At 43.9% G+C, this 27,838-nt stretch overlaps 1 protein-coding gene across 1 annotated transcript in view; it reads right to left on the bottom strand.

The window, feature by feature from the left end:
- Positions 1 to 23,009, bottom strand: part of Plaat5 (phospholipase A and acyltransferase 5) — a 30,302-nt gene extending 7,293 nt beyond the window's left edge. Inside the window, exons 1-3 of the mRNA XM_036179652.1 lie at positions 22,839 to 23,009; positions 22,293 to 22,383; positions 20,630 to 20,738 (exon numbers count right to left, since the gene is read on the bottom strand). Coding sequence (XP_036035545.1) covers positions 20,630 to 20,738; positions 22,293 to 22,383; positions 22,839 to 22,995 — 357 coding nt within the window. The 5' untranslated portion in view covers positions 22,996 to 23,009. The remainder of the gene's footprint in view (positions 1 to 20,629; positions 20,739 to 22,292; positions 22,384 to 22,838) is intronic.
- Between the last annotated feature and the right edge of the window lie 4,829 nt (positions 23,010 to 27,838).

Raw genomic sequence — 27,838 nt, 5'->3', positions numbered from 1 at the left:
AGGAACTTCAGATGCAAGTATAACCAACAGAATGCAAGAGATGGAAGACAGGATCTCTGGTGTTGAAGATACGTTAGAAGAAATAGATTCATCAGTCAAAGAAAACACTAAAACCAATAAAGTCATGACCCAAAATGTCCAAGAAATTTGGGATACCATGAAAAGACCAAACCTACGAATAATAGGAATAGAGGAAGGAGAAGAATACCAATGCAAAGGCACAGAAAATATATTTAACAAGATCATAGAAGAAAACTTTCCCAACTTAAAAGAAGGAAATGTCTATGAAGATACAAGAAGCCTATAGAACACCAAACAGACTAGATCTCAAAAAAAAAAAGTCCCCTCGCCACATAATAATTAAACAACTAAATGTACAGAATAAAGAAAGAATATTAAGGGCAGCAAAGGAAAAATGCCAAGTGACTTATAAAGGCAAACCCATCAGAATAACACCCGATTTCTCAATGGAGACTTTGAAAGCCAGAAGAACCTGGACAGATATAATGCAGACACTAGAGACCATGGATGCCAGCCTAGACTAATATACCCAGCAAAACTTTCAATCATCATAGATGGAGTGAACAAGACCTTCCAAGACAAAACCAGATTTAAACAATACTTATCCACAAGACCAGCCCTACAGAAAGTACTAGAAGGAAAATTACACTTAAAGAAGTCAGATACACCCTCGAACACACAGGCAATAGGTAACACCACAGCAGTAAACCCCAAAGAAGAGAAGTACACACACACTACCACCAAAAAATAAAAATAATAACAGGAATTAACAATCACTGGTCATTAATATCCCTTAATATCAATGGACTAAATTCACCTATAAAAAGACACAGACTAACAGAATGGATATGAAAACAGGACCCATATTTCTGTGGCATACAAGAAACATACCTCAAATTCAAAGATAGACACTACCTAAGAATAAAAGGCTTGGAAAAGACTTTCCAATCAAATGGTCTTAAGAAGCAAGCTGGTGTAGCCATCCTAATATCCAGCAAAATGGACTTCAAACTAAAATCAATCAAATAAGATCATGAAGGACTGCCACACCCACAGTGGTGTCGCCTGTGTGACAAATGCCATTGATCTGGTGGTCACCAGGAAAGGAGGGGGTCGAGCCCCTCGGGGATAGCCCTCCAGTGGTTCCTTGGCAATCAGGTCATGTGATGCTTCCTGATAGAGGACTTCCACAAAGACACTGTCCCTCAAAATGAATGACTGGAGCACTGTTCTTTCTCTGCGCTATCACTGTCTCTTCCTTCTGCACACTGCCAGGCCCTAAACGGCCTCTCCATGTTCCTGATGATAACAAAACATTGCCAATACCCCTGTTGGCCCAAGCCTTCAAGCAAAAGTTAAAAATATCTCCCAAGAGTATAAAAAATTACTAGATGGCATTGAGCAAGCAAAGCTCATGATAAATGAGCCCACCACTCATAGTGAGAAAATATTACAGGTAAACATTCAACAAATCATAGACAATCCCCACTCAAGTCATCAGGATTCCAGGGAAAAAGAGTTAGCAGCACTGGCAATTCCCACTAAAAGATACGGGAAATTTGTACAATACTTGATTAAGGATGGATGGTAGACTCCTCCACGGTATCATCCCAGGCATGGGAATTACCTGGAGCCCCTTCCATTTACAGGAGAATATGGTTCAAAAGGAACAATTAGCTAGAAACAGAAAGCCTTGGTGCCTTTATGATAGAATGACAAGATCTAGAATATTAAGATCTATACAGCCATACATTATGAGATGGGCAAAAGTCTTTGGGACGGAATATGTAACTAAGTTTAATAATCTACTTGAGGGAAAGGAACTACTTGGCCCATGAGACGTACTCTAACAAAGACTTGCTAGACAGCAACTGACCACTACAGGGTATCTCGAGGGGGGGGGGTATGTTTAATCATCAGAACAAATTTAGACACTGTGTATCTCTGCCTTGCTGTTTGCCTCATGATCAGTTCCTCATTTTGACTGTTTATAAACCACAAATCACTTCAGTAAAATTGCAGCATTTTCACAGCATCTGGTGTCTATGTCTGTCTGTCATCACTGACTCCCTGGTGTCCTGAGTACCTTCAATCCCATTCTCCCTCAGTCTGGTGGTCCAACTGAGGCCTGGTCCACAGCAAAGGACATTACATACTATTCACAGGAAAGATCCACCAAGATGAAGTTTCAATTCTGAACATTTATGCTCCAAACACAAGGGCACCCACATATGTAACAGAAATATTACTAAAGCTTAAATCACATATAAAACCCCACATGTTAATAGTGGGAGACTTCAACACCCCACTTTCACTTCTGGACAGATCTGCCAAATTGAAACTTAACAGAGAAATAATGGATTTAACTGGTGTTATGACTCAAATGGACTTAATCAATACCTACAGAACATTCCACCCGAACAAAAAAGAATATACCTTCCTCTCAGCACCCCATGGAACCTTCTTTAAAATCAACCAAATACCTGGCGACAAAGCAAATCTCAACAGATACAAAATAATTGGAATAACGTCCTGTGTTCTATCAGACCACCATGGTTTAAAGTTAGATTTCAATAACAACAAAAACTACAGAAAACCTACAATCTCATGGAAACTGAATAATGCTCAACTGAATCACCAACGGGTTAAGGAAGAAATAAAGAAATAAATTAAAGACTTCCTAGAGCTCACTGAAAATTAATACACCACATACACAAACTTATGGGACACTATGAAAGCAGTGCTAAGGGGAAAATTCATAGCACTAAATGCCCACAGAAAGAAGTTGGAGAAATCTCACACTAGTGACTTAACGGCACACCTGAAAGCTCTTGAACAAGAAGAAGCAAAGTCTCTCAGGAGGAGCAGACACCAGGAAATTATCAAATTCAGAGCTGGAATAAATAAAATAGAAATAAAGAGAACAATACAAAGGATTAATGAAACAAAGAGTTGGTTCTTTCAGAAAATCAACAAGATAGACAAGCCTTTATCCAAACTAACCAAAAGACAGAGAGAGACCATCCAAATTGGCAAAATCAGAAATAAAAATGGGGACATAACAACAGACAATGAAGAAATCCAGAAAATCATCAGGTCATACTTCAAAAACCTCTACTCCAAAAAATTGGAAAATCTAAAAGAAATGAATAATTTTCTGGATAGGTACCACATACCTAAGTTAAATTAAGACCAGATAAACCATTTAAATAGTCCAATAACCCCTAAGGAAATAGAATCAGTCATTAAAAGTCTCCCAATCAAAAAAAGCCCAGGACCAAATGGTTTCAGTGCAGAATTCTACCAGATCTTCAAAGAAGACTTAATACCAATACTCTTTAAATTATTCCACACAATAGAAGCAGAAGGAATATTACCAAACTCCTTCTATGAGGCAACAATTACCCTGATTCCTAAACCAAACAAAGATGTAACAAAGAAAGAGAACTACAGACCGATGTCATTCATGAATATTGATGCAAAAATACTCAATAAAATACTGGCAAACAGACTCCAAGAACACATCAAAACAATTATCCACCATGACCAAGTAGACTTCATCCCAGGGACACAAGGGTGGTTCTACATACGAAAGTCCGTCAATGTAATACACCATATAAACAAACTCAAAGAAAAAAACAACATGATCATCTCACTAGACACAGAAAAGGCATTTGACAAAATCCAACGCTGCTTCATGATAAAGGTCTTGGAGTGATCAGGAATACAGGGAACATACCTAAACATAATAAAGGCAATCTACAGCAAGCCAACAGCCAACATCAAATTAAATGGAGGGAAACTCAAAGCAATACCACCAAAATCAGGAACAAAGTAAGGCTGTCTCCTCTTCCCATACTTATTCACTATAGTACTTGAAGTTCTAGCCAGAGCAATAAGACAACATAAGGAGATTAAAGGGATACAAATTGGAAAGGAGGAAGTCAAGCTTTCCCTATTTGCAGATGACATGATAGTATACATGAGTGATCCCCAAAATTCAACCAAGGAACTGATACAGCTAATAAAAACCTTCAGCAACATAGCAGAATACAAGATCAACTCAAAAAAATCAGTAGCTCTCCTATATACAATAGACAAACAGGCTGAGAAGGAAATCAGAGATACATCACCCTTTACAATAGCCACAAATGATATAAAATACCTTGGGGTTACTCTAACTAAGCATGTGAAGGACCTATATGACAAGAACTTTAAGTCCCTGAAAAAAGAAATTGAAGATGTCAGAAAATGGAAAGATCTCCCATGCTCATGGATAGGCAGGATTAACATAGTAAAAATGGCGATCTTACCAAAAGCAATCTACAGATTCAATGCAATCCCCATCAAATTACCAACACAATTCTTCACAGACCTGGAAAGAATAATACTCAACTTCATATGGAAAGACAAAAAACCCAGGATAGCCAAAAGAATCCTGTACAATAAAACAATCTCTGGAGGCATCACAATCCCCTACCTCAAGCTCTACTATAGAGCTACTGTAATAAAAACAGCTTGGTACTGGCATAAAAAAATGACATGTGGACCAATGGAATTGAATTGAAGACCCTGACATTAACCCACACACCTATGAACTATAATTTTTGACAAAGAAGCCAAAAATGTACAATGAAAAAAAGAAAGCATCTTCAACAAAGTGCTGGCATAACTGGATGTCAATGTGTAGAAGGCTGCAAATAGATCCATATTTGTCACTGTGCACAAAACTTAAATCCAAGTGGATCAAAGACCTCAACATAAATCCAGTTACTCTGAACCTAACAGAAGAGAAAGTAGGAAGTACTCTTGAATGCATTGGCACCGGAGATCACTTCCTAAATATAACACCAGTAGCACAGACACTGAGAGAAACAATCAATCAGTGGGACCTGTTGAAATTGAGAAGCCTTTGTAGAGCAAAGGACACGGTCAACAAGACAAAGCGACAGCCTACAGAATGGGAAAAGGTCTTCACCAACCCCACATCTGACAGAGGGCTGATATCCAGAATATATAAAGAACTCAAGAAATTAGACATCAAAATGCCCAACAGTCCAATTAAGAAGTGGGCTATAGAACTAAACAGAGAATTCTCAACAGAGGAAGTTCAAATGGGTGAAAGACATTTAAGGAATTGCTCAAGATCCCTAATTATCCAGGAAATGCAAATCAAAACGACTCTGAGATACCACCTTACACCTGTCAGAATGGCTAAGATCAAAAACACAGAAGACAGCTTATGCTGGAGAGGGTGTGGAGCAAGGGGAACTCTCCTCCACTGCTGGTGGGAATGCAAGCTTGTACAGCCACTGTGGAAATCAATATGGCATTTCCTTAGAAAATTGGGAATCCATCTCCCCCAAGACCCAGCTATAGCACTCTTGGGCATATACCCAAGGAATGCTCAATCATACCAGAAGGGCATTTGCTCAACTATGTTCATATCAGTACTGTTTGTAATAGCCAGAACCTGGAAACAACCTAGATGCCCTTCAACTGAAAAATGAATAAAGAAAATATGGTACATCTACACAATGGAGTACTATTCAGCAGAGAAAAACAATGACATCATGAGGTTTGCAGGCAAATGGGTGTATCCAGAAAAAAATCATCCTGAGTGAGGTAACCCAGACTCAGAAAGACAAACATGGTATGTACTCACTCATAGGAGGATACTAGATGTAAAACAAAGATGAATAGACTGCTACACAACTCCAGGGAGGCTACCTAAAACACAGGGCCCTAAAAAAGACACAGGGATTGCCCAATAACAGAGAAATGGATGAGATCTACATGAACAACCTGGACAACAGTGGGAGTAATGAAGGGCAAGGGTCGAGCGAAAGAGAGCTTAGGTGAACAGGAGACCCCAGCTGGATCCAGAACAGAAAGGGAAAACAAGAAATAACAGACCATGATAAATGAAGACCACATGAGAACAGGAAGAAGCAAAGTGCTGGAGAGCTCCCCAGAAATCCACAATGATACATCCCCTGTAGACTGCTGGCAATGGTCGAGAGAAATCCCGAACTGACCTAGTCTGGTGATCAGATGGCCAAACACCCTAACAGTTGTGCTGGAACTCTCATCTAATAACTGATGGAAGTGGATGCAGAGATCCTCAGCCAGGTCCCAGGTGGAGCTCCAGGAGTCCAATTGTTGAGAAAGAGGAGTGACTGTAAGAGTGTGAATTGTTGAGACCAAGATTGGAAAAAGCACAGGGACAAATAGCCAAACTAATGGAAACACATGAATTATGAACCAAAAGCTGTGGAGTCCCCAACTATATCAGGCCCTCTGGATAAGTGAAACAATTGAATAGCTTGAACTGTTTGGGAGGCACCCAAGGCATTGGGACCCAGACCTGTCCTTAGTGCATGAGCTGCTGTTTGGAACCTTGGGCTTATGCAGAGACACTTTGCTCAGCCTGGAAGGAGGGGACTGGACCTACCTGTACTGAATCTACCAGGTTGAGCTGAATCCCCAGGGGAGTCTTGGCCCTGGAGGAGAAGGTAATGGAGGCGAGGGGCTGGGGGGAAGGCGGGAGTGAGCATGGGAGGGGGGAAGGACAGCGGAACCCATGGCTGATGTGTAAAATTAAAACACAAATATAATTTAACAAAAAAAAAAAGAGTACACACAAGCCGGGCCGTGGTGGTACACACCTTTAATCCCAGCACTCGGGAGGCAGAGGCAAGCAGATCTCTGTGAGTTCAAGGCCAGCCTACTCTACAAAGTGAGTTCCAGGAAAGGCGCAAAGCTACACAGAGAAACCCTGTTTCAAAAAATAAAATAAAATAGAGTACACACAAAATACCACCACAGGGGCCAACTGGAGTTGTGAATGTATGAGTGTATATAAATGTGTGTATGTGTGTGTGTGTGTGTGTGTGTGAATTTGTGTGTAAGAGTATATGTGAATGTGTATGAGAAAGGGAGTATGTGTGTATAAGAGAAAGAATTATGTGTGATATTTTATATGTGCTGAAATGTGCTGATATTTTATTTGTACTTTAATAAATAAAGTTTGTCTGGAGATCAGAGGAAAGAGCAAACCATTTTATGTAAACAAAGAAGTCAGGCAGAGGTAGCACACACCCTTAATCTGATCACTTAGCAAGCAGGATCTTTGCCACACTAGGGAACAGAGCCAAGCGTGGTGACACACACCTTTAATCCCAGTACCAACCATAGAGTTCTGGAGGCCTGTACAGACAGGAAGTGACAAGGGCTGGCCAGGAAAAGGAAGTGATGCAACTAGACAGAGAGCAAATCAGATGGCAGAACAGCAAGGCATGTAAGCCTGGGTAGACAGGAAGTCGCTCTCTTTGGAAGCTGTGGAGTTGGTGAGGTGAGGTTAGCTCGTGGTTTGTCCTATTCCTCTGATCTTTTTCTCGGGCTTTAACCCAAATTTCTGGCTCCATGTTTTTTTATTTATTAAGACTGTTTAGATGTCTACATGTATGTGTTTCAGGAAGAGAATGAAAATATCCATGAAGATTAAGTACAACATTACAAATATGAGGAGCAGGCAGGAGGCGGTGGCTCATGCCTTTAATCCCAGCATTCAGAAGGCAGAAACAGGCAAGTCTCTGAGTTTGGGGCCAGCCTGGACTACAGAGCTAGTTCCAAGACAGCCAAGGCTACACAGAGAAACCCTGTCTCAAATAAAAATATGAGGATCATCCAGGTGATTAAAAATTATTTATTGGTAGTCAGTGAGGTGGTTCATCAAGTAAAGGCACTTATCCCCAAGCCATATGACCTGAGCTTGATCTCCAGGACCCAGATGGTGAAAGGATAGAACAAACTCCCCACAAGTTTGTCTTCTGATCTTTATACATGCACTGCAGCATACAGACACACATGCATACACATGCACACATACTCACACATATGCACATGGACATACACTAAATAAACTTAATTTTAAAATAATACAAACTGGGCATTGTGATGCACGTCTTTAATCCCAGCATTTGAGAAGCAGAGACAGGTAGATCCTTGTGAGTTCAAGGCCATCCTGGACTACATAGTGCAGTGGCTCAACCTATGGGTGATGACCCTTTGGGGATTGAATGACCCTTTCACAAGGGTTGCCTAAGACCATCTGCATATCAGATATTTACATTGTAATTCATAACCATAGAAAAATTAAAGTTATGAAATAACAACAAAAATAATTTTATGGTTGGGTCACCACAACATGAGGAACTATATTAAGGGATTGAAGTGTTAGGAAACTTGAAAACTACTGACATGGTGAGTTCCAGAATAGCCAGGGCTACACAGAGAGACTCAGACTCAAAATGCCAGAAAATAGTAATAGAAATAAAAATATGTAATGGTCACTTAACCCATGCCAACTATTTCCCAGGCCTGGTTATTCTTCTTCCCTCCCCCTCCCCAATAAAGCTCTCTACTACCAAGTAGTATGGCCGTGGCTCGTGAACTTTCCACACAGTAACCAGTGCCACCACCACCAGTGCCTCTTATTCATTTCAGTTAGGAGTGCTTACTGCTCCTGCAGAGGACCTGGATTTGGTCCCCAGCACCCACATCAGGTTACTCATAACTGCAGCTTCAATTCCAGGGTATCTGACACTTCTTCAGACATGTAGTCTCATCTGTCCCCTTTGCCCAGTCACTTTTCTGCCCCTCAGGCTAGGTCTCTGCCTTCCACTAAGTCAATCCCAACTTCCACATTCCCGTCTGTGTATTTCATTGCCCTCATCTCCCCTTAAGATATCTATCTCTCCCTCTCTCTCTCTCTCTCTCTCTCTCTCTCTCTCTCTCTCTCTCTCTCACACACACACACACACACACACACACACACACACACACGCACACGCACACGCACACGCACACGCACGCACGCACACACATTTAATCTAGGTTTCACACATGAGAGGAAACATTGTACGGTATTCACCTAAGTCTGGCTTATTTCGCTTCACATAATGATTTTCAGTTACATCCATTTTCCCTTTTCTTGACTCTGATTCTCCTCCTCAACGATGGCTATAGGTTATTATTGATTGCTTAGTGGCCCACAGAGGCCATTGCTGTATCTACTTAAGGTTTCTTCTCCCCAACCTCTTGTCTCTATTAAGCCTGGCTTCTGGGATCAACATCATCCAATGGCCCATCCACGACTGAGGATCAGCCACACCTTAAGTCAGTAAAGCTTTGTCTTTTATGGATAGGTTTCTGCATGACTTGGAGAATTCACTTAAAGTTCCAGAAGTGCTTAAGTCTAGGTCAACTTCTGCACTCTGTACTCAAAAGCCCTACTGTTCACTCAGCAGTAACAGACTCACCAGGGTCCCTGGGTCCCTCCCGAATGTATGTGCCAGCCTTGCACACACCTTCCAGTGCAGCTGAAATGTGTGGCCTTCTCAAGGCTCTCTTCAGCTATCTCTCACAGTACATTTCTGGCTGGTCAATTGGGCTACTGCTTACCCCAGTCAGTATTGTAACCTTGGGCCATGCTTCCATGCCACTGAAATAACAACTGCCTTCAGCAACATCATTGGGAATGGAATCATCCACATTGTGCTCCAAATAAATTCACTCCCTCTGCCATGGTCAACAGACCCTCTAGTGAGCCCCAGTCAGCCAGGGCACTCTGAAACACAACAGACTTCAACCATCCTTTTGAAATCCAGAATCCAATATTTCTCAGTGTGAGAGATGGCACTTACTGCTCTTTCAAAGATCCCAGGTTCAGTTCCCAGCATCCACATGGTGGCCCACAATTGTCTATAACTCCAGTACCCTCTTCTGGCATCCCTGAGCATGAAGCACTTACAAGGGCACCAGGCATGCACATGATGCATAGACATATATTCAGACAAACAATCATATACATAAAAAATAAAAATAAATCTTTTAAAAAAAATACTTTCTTCACTGGGCTGGAGATATGGCTCAGTGGTTAAGAACATTTGTTTTTACAGAGGACCCAGGTTCAATTCCTAGCACCCACACAGATACTCACAACCAACTCTAGTTTCAGGGGATCCAATGCTCTCTTCTGACCTCCTTGAGTACCAGGTACACAAGCAGGCAAAACAACCATACATATAAAATAAAATCAATGAAACTTTTTAAATTATAAAAGAAATACCCCACAGTGTGTTGCACACCTTCAGTCAGATTTTCAGACTCCGTGCTCTCTTTCCTCCCAGTTTTATATTGGCTTTTCCAGAAGAGGATGTGCTCAGACCTGTGCATCTGTCCCACAAACCCTGCTCACTGGAGGAAGTTCTTTTGCTAAGCACAAGGCACACAGTCTACACCACAATATTTCACTGAAGAACCTGGAGCTGAGGGATACAAAGAGCTTTCCAAGGTACCCAACAAGTCCCAGACAGAGCCAACTCTCCTTTTCTGCCTGAAGGGGATATGCTATGACAAGAGACCGGCCACTAGAGGGCAGCCCAAACCAAGCTTCATATCCAGAAAGCAGACGCCTATTGTAAAATTAAAAATGGATTTCAATGTTTCCCTCAAATCCCTCCCCTCCTAGCTCAGGGAACCTCGTGAAAAGAGGAAGAGGGGAGCATGTAAGAGCCAGAGGGTGTGGAGGACACCAGAAAAACAATGTCCTCTGAATCAACTGTGCAAAGATCTTATGAACTCACAGAGACTGAAACAGCATGCACAGGGCCGACACAGGCCTGCACTTGGTCCTCTGCACACTCGTGTGTGTGTGTGTGTGTGTGTGTGTGTGTGTGTGTGTGTGTGTGTGTGTGTTTTCCCCTCCCTCCTCCCCTCCCGTTCTTCCACCCCCACCCCGCCTCCCATCTATTCCCGCCCATCCACTTCTCCCTCTCTATTCAGAAAGGGGCAGGCCTCCATGGGTGTCAACGAAGCAGGTCACATCAAGTTGAGGCAGGACTAAGTTCTTCCCCTGCATCAAGGCTGGGTGAAGCAACCCAGCACGGGGAACAGGTTCTTCCTCTCTGTAAATATGATGGCTTTCAGTTTAGTCTTTTCATGGGACTCCTGAGTGTGGGAAAGAGTGGATCTCTGCTTCATTGCCTTCTCTAGGATTTTTTTCCTTCTGTTGGTCTGCCTTGTCCAACTTTTGATGTGATGGGTCGGAGGGCGGTGTTTTATCTTACTATATTTTATTTTGTTATATTTTGATATTATCTCTTAGAAGCCTGTTCTTTTCTAATGAGAGACCAAAAGGGAGTGGATCCAGACAGGAGGGAAGGTGGGAAGGGATGGGAGGAGCAGAGAGAGAGAAAACTGTAATCAGGATAAAGAATATGGGAAAAGTATCTATTTTGGATAAAAGGGGGAAATTTTAAAAAAAAAAAAAAAAGATCCCATTATAAAATTAATTTCAAGATCCATGACCTCTCCTTAAGTCCAATTACAGAGTTGTTGGTTACCTCCAAAACATGTAGGTCACTATCACACCCTTAGGGTTATCAAGCCATGCACATTACTGTGGCTCAGAGGCACCATAGCTGGGCAGGACTGTTGGTTGCTTCCCTCACTCAAAAGCTTATATGGTGCCTTCTGGTACCATGAAAAGCAATCCTTTTCAGGGAGGAGGCTTTCAAGTCAGATCTTGAATGCAAACCTACAACTGCCACTTTACTAAAAAAATGTATGATCACTAACCACATTCTAAATATAAATTCTAAATACAATTATACCCACAGATAAGCGGTCTCAGCCCTCATCGAGGAAATTTATCTTTCAACAGAAGGAGATCACTATAGAACACCCCAACTGATCAAAATGTAGAGACACAGCTACAACACAGGTCCTGAACCTAATGCTCAGAATCATAAAATCTCACCAAGACACAGCTGCTTAAACATGACCTGAACAAGGAGGGCACCAACAGACAAACTAATGTGGAAAGGAAAAGGCCTGGAGACCTCGACCCAAGGAACTACAGGGAACTAAGGGATGCTAGAGAGGGAGAGACCGCCTTCCCCAGGGAAGAGCACCTGGAGAATCCGTTATCCAATCCCAAATGGTCAGCCCTGAAAACACACACACGCAAGTAACATTACACAGACTGAGCAGGTTGTATTTACATATTTATGAATGAATATATAAACACCTATATAACAACTATTAAAGAAAAAGAGCTGTGAGTTTGAAAGAGAGCAGAAGGGGCTTAAGGGAGGGAAGAGAAGGGGGAAATGATGTAATTATAATCTCAAAAATAAAAAATATAATAAACACACACACACACACACACACAAGTGGATTTCACTTTCCTTGGTTCTAGGACCAGAAAGAGAGAGAGAGAGATGTAGATATAACCCCTTCCTAAAGCCTGGAGGGAGTAGTATACGAGGAGAATGACAGCTAAGGGCTATGAGAATAGCATAAGAGATGGTCCAGAAGATGGGGAGGTCCAGAGAGCTGCAAAGAGCAAGTGAAGAGACAAGAACAGAGGGAGCTCCCTCACTTTTGAAGACTATTGAAAGGGGACAAGTGACAAATTGGCAAGATTCTCTTTGTGACTCAATATTAACCAGACCATTTTCACACAAATGCCTTTGTCTTAATAGATGACATAATAAATAAATGTCTTAATAAATAAATAAATTAGTATTTCTTTTCATTTCTCTGTGTATGTGTGTATCTACTTAACTGTATGTGCACCATGTGTGTGCAGTCCCTGCAGAAGCCAGAAGAGGGACTTGGGTCTCCTGGAACCAGAATGTTACAGGCAGTTGTGAGCCACCTAATATCAGTTCTGGAAAATGAACCTGGGTCCTACACAAGAGCAAGTGCTCTTAACCACTGAGCCATCTTTCCAGCCCAGACAAGAATATTTTTAAATGTCAGTAAGGAAGTCTAGATTTCTGATATTTTTATATTTATCTTTAAAAATCAGCATACATTCAAAAATTTCATATACTGATACAGGTAAGGAATTGAATTGCCTTTAATCCTATATAGGTTGTTAATTCATTTTTCCCTTTACACATAAATAAGAAAACTTATTGGATGTAATGTACTTGAGTGAATGTATATACATTAAGCTAAGGAGATGTGTGTGTGTATATATATATACACATACATACATATATATATGTGTATGTGTATATATATACATACATACATGTATGTATGTATGTATGTATGTATGTATGTATGTATGTATATATATGACTTTGGACCTATTTTCATTGACAATGCAACCTAAAGGCCATTAGTAGTCTAAGTCTTGACACTGGACAGGAGAGGAAGAAGAGGAGAAAGAAGGGAAGGAAGAGGTGGGAGATTGGGGGGAGGGGGAGAGAAGAGAGTGGAGGAGGGAGAGGTGAAGCGGGAGCAATAAAAGGAAGGAGAAAGGAGGGAAGAGGACACCGTGTCACCAGTGGATGAAGAATGAGCACATATATAAAGATGGGAGGTCAACGTAATCAGCCTCTGCTGTCTCTGGCACCGATAAGGGTAGTAAGGCTGATGACAGTGGTATGGGCAGGTTTTTCTGAGTCTGTCCACAGCACCTCCCCAGATAAGCCACTGTGTCATCTCTGAACCACCCACTGACTCTGTCACTGTACCTAAGCACAGACATGAGGACCTGAGAGTCCTGCTCCATGATACTCGCCTGTATCTAGACTATTGAGCCAGTGGGTGCCATAGATGCTCTCACAAGAAACCCACTTCATTACCAACAAAAACACCACGACTTCCCAGGCAACCTGGCTGTTTCCTCCCCACTGGGGACACACCGTCATTGCAGCAGGCAGTAAGGATCCTGGTTGACCTTTCCTAGAACAGATGCCCAGATGACAGCAGCACAGTGCACATGGGCCAAGTCTACACCAGAAAATGAGCTAATGAAATCCCACTTCAAGCGCCAAGGATGTTGAACAAGTCTTGTGGTCCAGGAAACAGAGAGTCAGGAAGGAGAAGAGAAAACCTGAAAATGTTAAGGCACTGTCTGGAAGAGCTGGAGAAATGGCTTAGTGGTTCAGTGTACTCCCTATCCTTCCAGAGGACCCAGGTTCGGTTCCTAGCATTTACATGGCAGCTTACAACTACCTACAACTCTTCTGGCCTCCACAGGCACTGCATTGCATGGTGCACATATACGCATGCAGGTAAACCCCAATGCTCATTAAACAAATAAGTTTTGAGTTTGGGGGAGTTGTTTTCATTTGTAACCTTGTCACTGGGCAGTCCTAGTAAAGAAAAAACTAAATGGCATTCACAGACTTGAGAGTCATCTGGACTTATTCATGCTAAATGTAAGGTCCCATCATTCCCGCTCCTTAACTCTCTCATTCCCCAGCTTTTTGTGAACAGCAGGAATCTATATGTCCCCTCCCAGTGGCCTCCAACCCCAACCAACACTCCCGTGTTCAATGTCTTGGTGCCTTACACTGACTCTTTCTCTGAGTCTACCCCACTCAGGAATACACTGTAATTTCAAACCCTTTCAGCCATCTGCTGTTTATTTCCTTGGCGTAGGATGTAACCCAAATCTGGTCCTTCTCCCAGAAACAGGCACCCAAAGAGAAAAACCAGTCTTTTGTAAGGTGCCCAGATTCTAAAAGCATCATAAATCAAGTAGACATAGAGCAGGAAAGTAGATGTTTGTTCCTGCCTGGGGCAGGCGCCAGGTGGCAAGAACAAGGCCACAAAATAGGAGTGTCACTTCCAACTTTAGAACCAACTGCAAGGCCCCAGGCAGTCTTCAAAGCAGACTGACTCTTTAGTGCTATGTGACCAGACACCAGAGCAGTCGTGGGGGCTGGGAGAGGAAGCTTCCAAAAGAGAGGGACAGAGAGATGAGGGAGGGAGGGAGGGACGGAGGGACGGAGGGAGGGAGAGAGAGAAGCTGCATCTGTGTTAAAGATTCTACAAGGCCAAATGAGGAAACTTCATGGTCACGGGGTGCAAAAATGTTGTAAATCAGAGCCAAATTATCTTGGGGTATTTTCAGTCCCTTTGAAAGCTATCCACTGCCCACCCCTGTGTGTGTCCTAACATTCTTTTATCAAAACCTCACAATGAATTCTTAACAGAACACTGGCTTTCACCAGTCCGCATGCTGAGACTGTCACCTAAGACCCACAGCAGCGTGCGCACTCCCAGCTCTGCTCTAAATGCTCACCCGTGGCCCCACCACAACTGGTCAGTTTATTCTTTTCTTTGTTTGGCAACTAATAAAATCTCATGTAAGCACTTCCACAGTAGAACACAGTACTTGGAGAACCTGACTCTGTGTTTCCATACCAGGATCTCATATACTTGACTCCCAAAAGAAACTCTTATTCCCTCTGGGGCAAAACCTATGCATGTGTACTGATGGGAATGATGGGAACATACTCCACACTCTACCCCTTACCAGGGTGACATCTCGGTAATTAAACCTGGAGCCTGAAGTATTGACAGGACACAAAAGAATTTGCACATGAAAAGTTCCCTGTTGTCTTCACTTTACCTTCTATAATTTCAGTTACCTACAGTCATCCAACCACTGTGCTCCAAAAATATTAAGTGGGGGGAAAAATGCTAGAAATGAACAATTCCTAAATCTTGTATTTCTTGCCATTCTGAGGAATATGATTGAATCTTGTACCTTCTTGTTCTACCCCACCTGGGACACAAGTCATCCTTTGCTCACATATCCATGGTGTATATGCTGCCCTCCTGTTAGTAACCTGGTAGGAGAAAACATAAATAGGAACTTCTGCACGGTGGCCGGCAGTGTCACAGTCCCTGGAAGAAGACAGTGCCCCTGTGTACACATGCAAACATGCATGCCACACACATGTACACAAAAAGAGCCCAGAGCTGCCCAGCTCCTGGGATGAGTCCTGCTCGGCTCTTACCTAATCACAGGCATGAAAAACTTTTGCAGTCCCACTGACAGATCGATACAGCACACAGTGACCATCGAGCTATTCTGGGTCACATGGTCAGTCAAGACTGAGATCTCAAAGGCAAGAAGAAGAAAGTTATGGAGCAATCTGGAAGATCACTTCAGCGGGTGGGTGAAGCTGAAGGCCTTTCTCGTACAGGAGATGGAGGGTAAGAAACTGAAGACAGGGTGGTGGGCAGACAAGGCCAGGGCTCAAGAGGGCCTTTCCCAGAGGAAAGACGGCAGCATGCATGGAATTGCGGGTCATGAGGCTCTGGCAGAGCGATCAAGACAACAGAGCAAATTAGTTAATCGCCAGGAAAGGGGTCCTGGAAATGGTCGCAGGAGGGTTTGAGATCAAAAGCACAGTGAGGAGGGGTGAGGCCTTCGGTTTTTCAACCAAATCTTCGTTCAGCTGAGTTTTCCTCGGTATGTTTCTCTCTCTGCTGAACTCGGTTTGTAGGTCGAGTTGCCTTTGTTTCATCCATGTCTGTGTCTTCCTGGGCATCACTCCGAAGTTTATTCCTCCGTTCTTCGAGCTCACTGAGGCGATAGTGTCTTCTTTAAACTCTTCAGTTCTTTGATCATGCTCATGATTGTTCTTTTAAACTCTGGGCCCTGGGGTTCATCTTGGTAATTCTCATGGGAGAACACTTCTACAGGACTAGAGGATTTGGGCAGGAGAGGGCACATATTGTCTTGGCACTTCATACTGTTTGTTATGTGACCTGAGCATGGGGGCTTCTTTTGTTGGCTGCATGTCTGATGTAAGATTCTAGCCTGACTCTGGTGGGTGGAAGGTTGGTTGATTTCAGACAGTGTTATGAGATGTTGAGAGTTCAGCCCTTCAGACACTCAGTGCTAAGTTTTGATTGGTGGGACAGGAGTGATTCCAATTCACTAGTAACCAAGAAAGCTTTCAGCTAGGACAGCCTGGGCTGGTGTACAAGGTACATTAATCAAGTTAGGCCTGGGAGTGTGGGGACAGTTTGGAAGGGGGATGTTCTGGAGAGCTCACTAGGCTAGGCCAGTGCCCAGACTGCACCTAGGAGTGAGACTTCAGACGGAAAGATGAGGTCTATCTCAAGGGAAGAGCTGTGTATCTGTCTGCTCCAGCTGATATGACCAAACTCTACTGACTGGATGCCTTACACAGCACATGATAACTTCCTCAGAGTTCTCCAGACTATGGAGTCCAAAAGCAAGGTGCAACAAGGCAGTGTAAGACGAGTTGCTAAAAGGTCTTATTAATATTAAAAAAAAAAAAAACAGAGCCAGATATTGGGGTAAAAACTGAGAGATCAGAAAAGAAGAAAGAAGCCAGACACATTCTTACTGCTAGAAATCCTCAGCCAGAAAGAGAGACCTACTTCCCGTACACCCACGTCTATATGCCTTTCTGTCCCTGCCCTCTTACTTCCTCTCTCCACCCAGCTACATCACTGTCTGTACAGACCTCCAGACCTCCATGGTTAGTGCTGGGATTAAAGGTGTGTACCACCATGCCTGGCTCTGTTCCTAGTGTGGTCTTGAACTCATAAAGATCTGGGTGGATCTCTGCCTCCTGAACGGTAGGATTAAAGGTGTGTGCTACCATTGCCTGACTTCTATGTTTAATATAGTGGCTGGTTTTTCCTCTGATCCTTGGATAAGTTTTATTGGGTTGCACAAATAAAATATCACAAGGCAAGTGTCATTCTGAGGCCCCCTCTTTCAACTTACAGTATCCACCACCTCACTTGTGCCCATATGACCTTCCCTTGGTGCGCTCACAGAAAATGGAGGATGAGAGTAAAGAAAAAGCGGGCTCCCTGGGGTTTCTCCTCACAAAAACACCCATATCATGGCAGCTCAGGGCCTCACATCATGACCTCATTTAACTTTAACTTTTCCCTTACTCCAAAGACAATCACACTGAGGGTTAGAACTTCAACGTGTGAATTTTGGAGGGGATACATACATCTAGAATGTAAGAACAGAGATATGCTATGTTTACAAGAGCAGAGAGAGGCAGTCCTGACAATCCATGGCAAAGGCCCTGAGGAAGCAAAGAACTTAGGTTGCTGGACATAGACCTGTACAGAGTGAGCAGGGGATGAACATGGAACAGATAATAGGGGAATAGGAAAAGAGAGAGAATAGGATCAGGGGTAGAGGCAGAATTACATCTGTGCCCAGCAAATCTCAAGACCTATTTCAGGAAAAAAGCTGGTTCTCCCTCTCCCCAGCAAGCATCAGTTGGGGACGTGGCCCCTAGCAGGCTGCCCATACTACAGTGGATGGTTCTACACATATGCACATACCAGCAATACTAACTGGATTCAGTGCTTTTAAAAAATGTGAATCTTGCCAAAAATCATTGTATACAAGGATTAAATTCTCAAAGATCAGAGATATATTTTTAAAAAGAAAAAGAAGCTGGTGTACCTCACATGCTAGGACACCAAGATGCATTTATTTCATCTTCTCTCTTGGCATTAATTCACCTCTGCTGTGTAAAGCAATAGGTAAGTCATCTTGGTAAAAGCAGCAAAACTAAGATTTAAAGGATGGATGGCCTGGGAAAGGATAGAGACTCTGGGAACAGAGCTTCACAATGGCCTGGAAGAGTTAAAGGACACTGGGGACAGATAAACAAGCATTCTGTCAGAGATACCTGTGGAGACACAGGCTTGTGTTTAGATGAAGGTAGGGCTTGAAGTGGTAGGTCACAACAATTCTTTGTCACAACTCTCTAAACATAGGAACCTGGGTGAAACTATGTATGAACATCATACCAGGCCTGTGTGGGGAGCTGATGGCCATACAGCTTATCCAATAGTTACACACATCTGTATTTCCTTCCTGTTCCGCTAAGTGGCATGGAAGACACCCTTCTGGGCAAAGCGCCACAGAGAAGCAAGGTGTGGACCCCTTACCAGGCTGTCCAGTGCCACCTAGCCTTACTCTACTCTGCCCCCAGTCTGCTGGTCATATGGAATTACAAGGTCCTGCCATCTGCCCATGTCACCACCTGAAATTCTGGAACTCGCCTTTCGAAGCACAAATCTTGCTAATTTTTTCAGGGGAATCTTAAGTGTTAAAAGCAATAACCACCATGCAGCTACAGAGGCAGCAGGAACTTTCTGCCCCATAAAACTTACTGAAAAACAAACCTGACTTGTTAAGCGTTCAACTGAGAATGTTTGCATCGTGCAATGTGATGGTATTATGATATTCATAACTAATAACAACTCATTCTGTTCTCTCTTAATATAAATCAGTCCCTGGAAGCATCATTTAACAGATCTCTGGCCCTGACAGAAATGTTTGCAGTGCCCTATGAAAAGAACCTTTAAGGAGAGCCTGGAATTCTCTTTGGTTGTAACACTAGAGACACATGCATTGGGTCTGTGAAAACGTTAGAATGGCTGACATCTCTACAACCCTAAATAATTGATCTACAGACTCAACTGACACTTTTCCACTATGTAATGAGAAAGTAAAACTTGTGGTTGTTAGGATTATTCTCCTGCTAAAGAGATTAATTAAATGAACAGGATCACAAGGTCATAGTGAAAGCCAGCAGTAACTGTCACAGCTGCGGTCTCCTGCAGACCCTAAGCACCTCACTAAAACCACTGCTAGAGAACCAGAAAGATCACTCAGTCAGGGAGGGGGTAAAGGACATTGCCGCCTAGCCTGACAACCTGAGTTTGATCCTGGAATCCACTTGGTAGAAGGAGAGAACCAGCTTCTTCGAGTTGTCCTCTAGCCCCCACACAAGCCCATATCCCCATACACAATCAATCAATCAATGGATGAATGAATGAAATAAAATGTTGAAAATGAAGTACATGCACTTTGACCGCACTTGCTTAAGTCTCTAGAAAAGGCAAACTAATCTACATCTGGCAGAAAGCGAACTGGTTGCTGCCTGGCGAGGGAGGCATGGTGGTAACAGGGAAGGGGTTACAAATAGGCATTTTTAAAACCATGTTTGATGGACATGCTGTCCCAGTTGTGGCAGGGCTTCACAACGGTACACACATGTCTGTGAGACCACAGACCCCTGCTGGCTCATGCATGCTTTCCCCACCCCCTCCTCTCTCTGTCAGACCCTGCTCCTCCGAAACTCTTGGTTTGTGAGACAGATAAGAAAGCATGTTGTTCTGTGGCCTTGAAGCCCTCCACCAACCGCATCCCCTGAGCTGCAGAATAAAGTCATGGTCCTACCCGATGCCTGACACCATATCCTTTGGTACAGTGACAGGGCCAAGATAGATCATGTGATATGAAGCTTGCCCCCCCCACACACACACACATACCTCCAAAACCTATCAGAGTCAGAAAACCCCTTTGTTCTTGGGATTTGAAGGGCTCGCTCTCTCTCTCTCTCTCCCTCCCTCCATCCAAGAACCCACCATGCTGCTAAGACACTCTGTCTCGTCTCAGGCTCCCCCACTCCGTGTTGTGAAGCTCTCTCTCCTAATACAGGTCTTCTAAGAGGTAATCTCCTTCCCAGGAACTGTCGTTTTTCTCTTTTCTTTTCAGCTCTAACAATATCAAAGTGTCTAATTGTATATCTTGAACATCTAGAATTTAAATGTGTACTAAATATACCTCAGGAAAGCTACTTGAAAATGCGTAACAATAGCTCAAGTCAGTGTAGATGTTTATTAGACACAGACAGAGTAAAACACAATACAGTGTCAATCACCAAGAGACTAAAACACTTATCCTATCAATTCTTGGGGTACGCACCTCGACTGCTTGATTTTTCAGCTTGACTTCAATCTCCGACTTAGTTGTTGGAATCAGCTCTGTTCTCTTCTTGCTGGATGTGATCTCCAAGTTAATTACCGCCTTCTCTCTATAAACAATTTTACAATCACATTGAAAACAACATTATTCCACAGCTGTTGGAAAGTCTCTGTGACCAATCACTTCAGATCTGTGCTTTTAAGACACCTTCCAGTTTTTGTCACCAAAAGAGACATCCCTCACACACCTGCAAACTTGATACCATGACGACGTTCACTTCCATGCAGTTTCCATTCACACCGCTGCTTCCTGGTTTTCTGACAACTGTTTAAAACTGAATGTATAGATTTGGGGGGGGGGGGTCCTGCTTCCACCTTTCCCAGGGCACTCTTGAAGAGAGAGGGATGAGAAACTATCAGGTAGAATGATAGGCCTAGCCAACAAGAGGAAAGACAGAAACACAGGGTAGCTTCAGAAGGACCTGGGTCAATACCCAATGGCCTAGAACTTTATTCAAAAGGTTTTTTATAATAATGCCAAGGGAGGAGCAAAAGCCAAGGGCAGACCCTTCCAAACACCTGGTACCCAGGCCAGGTCCACTCATCCTCTAGTGCAGCTCTGCTGGGTAAAGCAAGCTCAGATCTCACTAGGAAACCTCTGTGGGCCCCCACATAGGTGAGAGGTGTCACAAAATAGAGTCCCTGGTCTCAAATCCAGACAAAATGTAGCCAGGGGGAGTTCTGCCAAGCACTGCTAACGTGCGCTAATGCAAGAAATTCCACAAAGCCATGACTTACCACAAGGAGTAGTTCTCAGTGACACCTGCCCAGCAACAGGTCAACCTGAATTGGCTCCACCCACCCTCCCTGCTGGTCCCTAAACACCGCTGTTATTTATTAAATCTGAGGCCATGGCTGGCAGTGGTGGCACGCACCTATAATCCCAGCACTCAGGAGGCAGAGGCAGGTGGATCTCTGTGAGTTCAAGGCCAGCCTGGTCTACAGAGCTAGTCCAGGATAGGCTCAAAGCTACAGAGAAACCCTGTCTTTTTTTAAAAAAAAAAAAAAAAAAATGAGGCCAAAGATGATCAGTTCACAGCAATTCCCATTCTCCTCTTTTAAACGCTTAATGTTTCTATCTCACATCCTTGGAACACACTGTTGGTTGGTTTCCACAAGGTGTGTACACTTTGCACAGGACTTTGCACTTATTCCCAAGTAAATTCCATTATTTATTCTCCCCTCCACCTCTGATCAGAGCTTTCTGATTATTTTTTTAACTTGCTCATTATTCTTTTCAAATGTTTATTAGCAAGTGATACTTGCACACCGATCTTAATAGGAGAGTAGACAGTAAGAGAGAATGATAAAATACAAAAGGCCTCAGAACCTCTTCTCAGCCCAACCTAATGCCCAGGCACAAGCCTCCTAAATTTTTCATTGGTTTGTGCTCCCACAAATCCATTCAACGTTCAAGAGTCTGCAGAGCGGCCTTGTGGGCAAAAACTTCAACTTCAACTTCAACAGCTATCTTGCCCTGCAAGCGCTACTCACTGATTTGCTCTAGCCTGGTATGGGGGTGGGTATGTAAACTAGCCTCTAAGACAGATCTCCAAAAAAGCTCCTGGTACCCAGAGCCCCAGTTCTCATAGGATGACTCTTACCCACGCTGCAAGCTTCCGGCCTGTTCTAACTCGCCTTGCTTGAGCTGCTTTGGCAGGAACTGGACCAACAGCCCTTGAGAGCTCGCTGACTCTAATTCAGGAGGGAAGGGGTATGATTTAATACACGACTGCCTTCTATCAGGGAAGAAGTGAGCCCCGTAAAAGACCAACTCAAGCCAAAAGTGGGCTGGGTGTTCTGGTTTAGAATGGTTTAGGTGTGGTGGTGAACGCCTCTAATCCCAGCACTCTACAGGCAGAGGTAGGCGCATCTCTGTGAGTTCCCGGCCAGCCTGATCTACATATAGAGTTTCAGGCCAGCCAGGACTGCATAGCAAGAAAGACCCTGTCTCCAAAAATATATATACAATAAATAAATAAAGATTAGAACTGTGCCCGGCTCCTACTTTGCCCTCTATAAAATTGAGGGGAGAGGGGGGCTGTCTAGACGCAAGCAACTGCCAAGCCATTTCTGACTGGAGGCGACTCGCTCGGACAAGAGTCAGCCAGAAAGGCTTCAAAGGGAGAGGCCCCATTACTGGGGCAGACCTGAGTGGGGCACGACTGACTGTCCAGTTCCAGTTGCAGGTTGGGTGTCACTTGACCCGGTGGTACTGGTGGTTGTGGAGGTGAGCTTGGAGCGTGGCCATGGGACCCTAGAGAAGCGGATCCTGTGCTCCCCGCTGGCGGCCGGACTCAGGCCCATCCCGCTGTGGCCAGCAGGGACGACGCTCCCGGAGAGCTGGCAGATGACTCGGCCCGGGGTCCTCGGAGCTCCAGGGTCATGGGCACCGGGTCCGGCTGGGGTTAGAACTGGAGATGAGCGAGGTGGGGCGGCGCCGCCAGGGGGCGCGCGGCAAACGGCGGAGAGAGCGCGCGGGGAGTGGGGCGGGGGGAGTGCAGACCCTGCGCCTATGCAGTAGGCTCATCCCCGTCGGTGGACACTGGCCGGAAGGAAGGCGCCGCAGCCCCCAAAGGAAAGGCCGGCCCTCCACGCTGGAGGTGGGCCGATGGTGAGTCACGCAAAGCCGTGATCGCTAAGTGTCAGAGGTGGCACCTGAGGCCGCTGGAGAAGTCTACAGTTACTAACTAACCAGCCACTCCGAGGCCTGGGAAGCCCGCCTGAGTGTCGCTCGCTGCACAGTGAGATCCAGGCAAACCTGCGCTGGAGTGAGACAAAGCTAAATATGGGAGCTGGGGCGATGGCTAGGGTTAAGAACACCTATTGCTCCTACAGAGTTCAGTTCCCAGCATTCACGAGGTGGCTCACAACAGTCTACAACTCCAGTTGCAGGATGTTCGGACGCCTTCTTCTGGCGTCAGCCAGCACCAGGCATGCACATCGTACACAGATGTGCAGGCAACAGCACCTACACACATCAAATAAACCTTTTAAAAATCAAAGCCAAATTGTGTTGTGCGGCGGTGGCGCACCCCTTTTAATCTCAGGAGTGTTGCCGATTTTACTCTTTTGGGGGCCGCCATCCTGCTCCTAAATAAATCACACACAGAGGCTTATTCTTAATTATAAATGCACGGCCTTAGTTGGCTTATTGCTATCCAGCTTTCCTTGTCCTAAATTATTCCATCTATCTTTGGCCTCGGGGCTTTTATCTTTCTCTATTCCTGTATACCCTTTTTTTGTTTCTTACTCATGTCTGGCTTGGGGGGGGGTGGGGGGTCCTGCTGGCCCCTGGTATCCTCCTTGTTTCTCTCCGAGATTTCTCCTATTTATCCTCTCTGCCTGGCAGCCCCACCTATCCTTTCTCCTGCCTCGCTATTGGCCGTTCAGCTCTTTTTTAGACCATCAGGTGTTCTAGACAGGTACAGTAACACAGCTTCACCGAGTTAAACAAATGCCACATAAATAAAAGTAACACACCTTAAAATAAAGAGGCAGAGGCAGAGAAGATCTCTGTGAGTTTCAAGGTCAGCCTGGTCTACAGAATGAGTTCCAGGATAGCCAGAGTTACACACAGAGAAACCCTGTCTTGAAAAAAAAAATTAAAGCTAAATAAATATATATTGTAATAAGCAAAGGTGGAACCTCAGAACTATAACAACCCAATACACAAGCTCCACCTATATCCCCTGCTTTCCACTTCTCATCCCCTCCATCCTGAGTTTTGTGTGTAAGGTGTCCTTACTTTTTTTTTTTTTTTTTTGGTTTTTCAAGACAGGGTTTCTCTGTGTATCTTTGCGTCATTCCTGGATCTCGCTCTGTAGACCAGGCTGGCCTGGAACTCACAGAGATCCGCCTGCCTCTGCCTCCTGAGTGCTGGGATTAAAGGTGTGCACCACCACGGCCTGGCCCGCTTTTTGGCTTTTGCTTAGTTTTTTACCATGAGACCTTGCTCTGTTGAGCAGGCAGGTCTTGAACTCTTGGGCTCAAAGGATCCTTTTTTTCAGCCTTAGCTAAGACTACATACAGTCACTCTCCTCACTGGGTCTTTCCCTCTAGAAAATCATGTGGTATTTTCACTCGTGCGTTTGATGTGCTTTTGTCAAATTCACTATTCAACTATCCTTCCTTCACTCTCACCTCAGCTTCCACATCCTTCACAGCCGCCTTTCTCACTATGTCCCCATTATTATTATTCCATTATTATTCCATTATTATTATTATTATTATTATTATTATTATTATTATTATATTATACACATAAGCACATGCATGATACTCATCTTTCAGGGTCTGGCTTATTTTGCTTAACATGATCACCAGTTTCTTCCATTTTCCTGCAAACAAAAGTCATTCTTTGTGGTTGAATAAAACTGTTTTCTTTATCCACTCATCCATTGATTTCCTCTTACCTTTTAACTAGTTTTTTTTTTTTCTTTTCTTTTCAAATCCTTTTGCATCCCTAATACCTCAGTTTGTTTTCAGGCTTGAAACTTTATTTTCAGAATGATGTCTGGCCTGGGTATCTGTGTCCTCTCAAAATTCATATACCAAAATCCTAACCCCTAAGTAAATGGACTAGGTGGAAGACTTTAAGAAGAACGTAGGCCCTGGCAGCAAATTCCTCATGAATGGAACTTGTGTCTTTATAAAAAGAGGCCCCTGGGTTGGGGATTAAGCTCAGTGGTAGAGCGCTTGCCTAGCAAGCACAAGGCCCTGGGTTCAATCCTCAGCTGGGGGTGGGGGGGAAGAGGCCCCTAAAGAGCTAGGAGCACCCTCATTGCCATCTTTGACCCTGAAAACGGCTCTCACCAGACACTGAATCTGCTAGAGCAGGTCCTGAACATCCCACCTGGAGAATTTTGAGACTTCCTGTTATCTACAAGGGTCTTTATTATAGCATGCTGTAAAATGGCTGAATGAATGCCCCCAAAGGGTCAGCTGTTTGAACACTTAATCCCCAGTTCATGGTGTTTCTTGGGGAGTGTGATGGCTAATCTTGATTGTCAACTTGACTACATCCAAAATCAGCTAAAACCCAAGCAGCTGAGCCTGTCTGTGAGGGATTTTTTTTTTAAATGGATGACCTACCCTAACTAAATCTGAGCCAGACATTCTGGTAGCAGCTCACATGAAAGAACATAGAAGTGTCTATTTTTGACTACTTGCCCTCACTCTCACTAGTAAGTTCATCTAACCTGCTGTCAAGGCATTCCTTCAGTAGTATTGGAGCCTGCTTCTTTGGGATTCCAACATAGACTAACAACCAGCAGCTCTCTAGGACTCCTCCCAGACTCCAGCTCCAGATCAGGACTGCAGAGACATCTAGTCTGGAGGATTGACTACTGGATTCCTGGCCTTTCCCTGCTGAGACAGCCATTGTTGGCTAGGCAAGATATGCATTCATTCATTCAATCTGTTCTGCTCCTTTAGAGAACCCTGGCTACTATAGGGAAGCTTAGGGGTGTGGCCTTGCTGGAGCTCTTAGACTTTAGGAGGAAAAAGCTTTGTGCCACTTCCATTCTGCTCTCTGCTTTGTGCTCATGGTTGAGGTATGAGCGCTCAGCTCCCAGATCCCGCCACCATGCCTGCAGCTTGCTGCCATGCTTCCTGTGGTGGTTTGAATGGAACTGGCCCCCATGAGCTCATAGGGAGTGCACTATGTGGTGTGGCTTTGTTGGAGGAAGTGTATCACTGTGGGATCAGACTTGGAGGTCTTCTTTGCTCAAGCTTCACTCAGTGTGACACTCAGTCCCTCCCTGTTGCCTTCTGATCAAGATGTAACCAGCACCATGTCTGCCTGCCCACTACCATGCTCCCCACCATGATGATGATGGACTGAACCTCTGAAACTGTAAGCCAGCCACCACAGTTAAATGTTTTCCTTATAAGAGTTGCCGTGATTGTGTGTCTCTTCACAGCAACAGACATTTCCTCAACCTCGTGAACTTTTAAACCTCTGGAACATTAGCCCGAATAAACCCTTCCTTCTATAAGTTGCCCTGGCCATGGTTTTTAATCACAGCAACAGAAAAAAAGCAGCTAGTACCCTTAGCAAATGCACTGAGACAGATGCTCCTGTCACACTGTGTGCTCTCTTTGTTGACTTCCTTCCCCCAAGGTTGTTTCTATGACCTACTCATATGTAGGAGGCAAGAAGTCCTTGTGCTCACAGATAAGTACGAGGGAACCATTGATGTTAAATATACAGGGTTGTTCCTTCAAAGGAAGAGATTTATAACCTGTTATCCACTGTAGTTAATAGCCTGGTGAATTTTGCACTATCTGTGTGGCTGAGACCACACCAGACCCTCTTCCAGACCCTTATTATGAGTTTTCCTCAATCATAGAACCCATCAAGGTGTCACATGGACATGACTACATTGAAACTATACAGTACAATCTTTATTTAGCTTACTTTGGACTTGATTGTGCACACAAGATTGAGTTAATTATCACTGGGAAAGTTTTACCAAATTGTGCTGTGCTTAAATATGCCTGAACTACTTGGAATCAGACTTACAAAGTTTGGACCAACACTAGCTACTTAGTCAATGTGTTGAGCCGAACTGCCTTCTTGCCTCCCAAGGACTGTTACTCTGCTGGTCATGGTGGTCACAGAGACCCATACACATACTCATATTACTGTAGAGACTGTAAACTAGTCCAGTGTGTACTCATACCATGATTTATTGATCCAGTTATAAAGCTACTGGGTGGATAGGTTTGATTGTTTGCCTTTTTCCTTAATTGAAGCAATTGGAAAGGAACCTGAATTGTGTCTTGGTATATTCATGCAAGAGAGTTCATAAGATTTGATACGCAAGGGTGCATACAAATTTTCAGCTTTAAGATAAAAAAACTATCTCTTTCTGACAATACCAATCCACTTCTACCAGGAATACATTAGAGGCCATATTGGTTTACATTTTTATCAGTGGTTAATACTTTCACAGTTAATCTTTCCAGATAAAAGGTTATAAAATATTTTATTGAGGTATTTTACTCTGGGTCTGGAGATAGGGCTCAGCTATTAAAAGCAGTTCCTGCTCTTAGAGTGGACCCAGATTTGATTACTAGCATCCACATCAGGCAGCTCACAATTGGCAATACACCAGCTCCAGGGGGTCTGATGCCCTCCTCTGGC

This window comes from Onychomys torridus, chromosome 1, assembly GCF_903995425.1.
Source record: "Onychomys torridus chromosome 1, mOncTor1.1, whole genome shotgun sequence".
Taxonomy (NCBI): Eukaryota; Metazoa; Chordata; class Mammalia; order Rodentia; family Cricetidae; genus Onychomys; species Onychomys torridus.
This window is presented reverse-complemented; position numbering and strand designations above follow the sequence as displayed.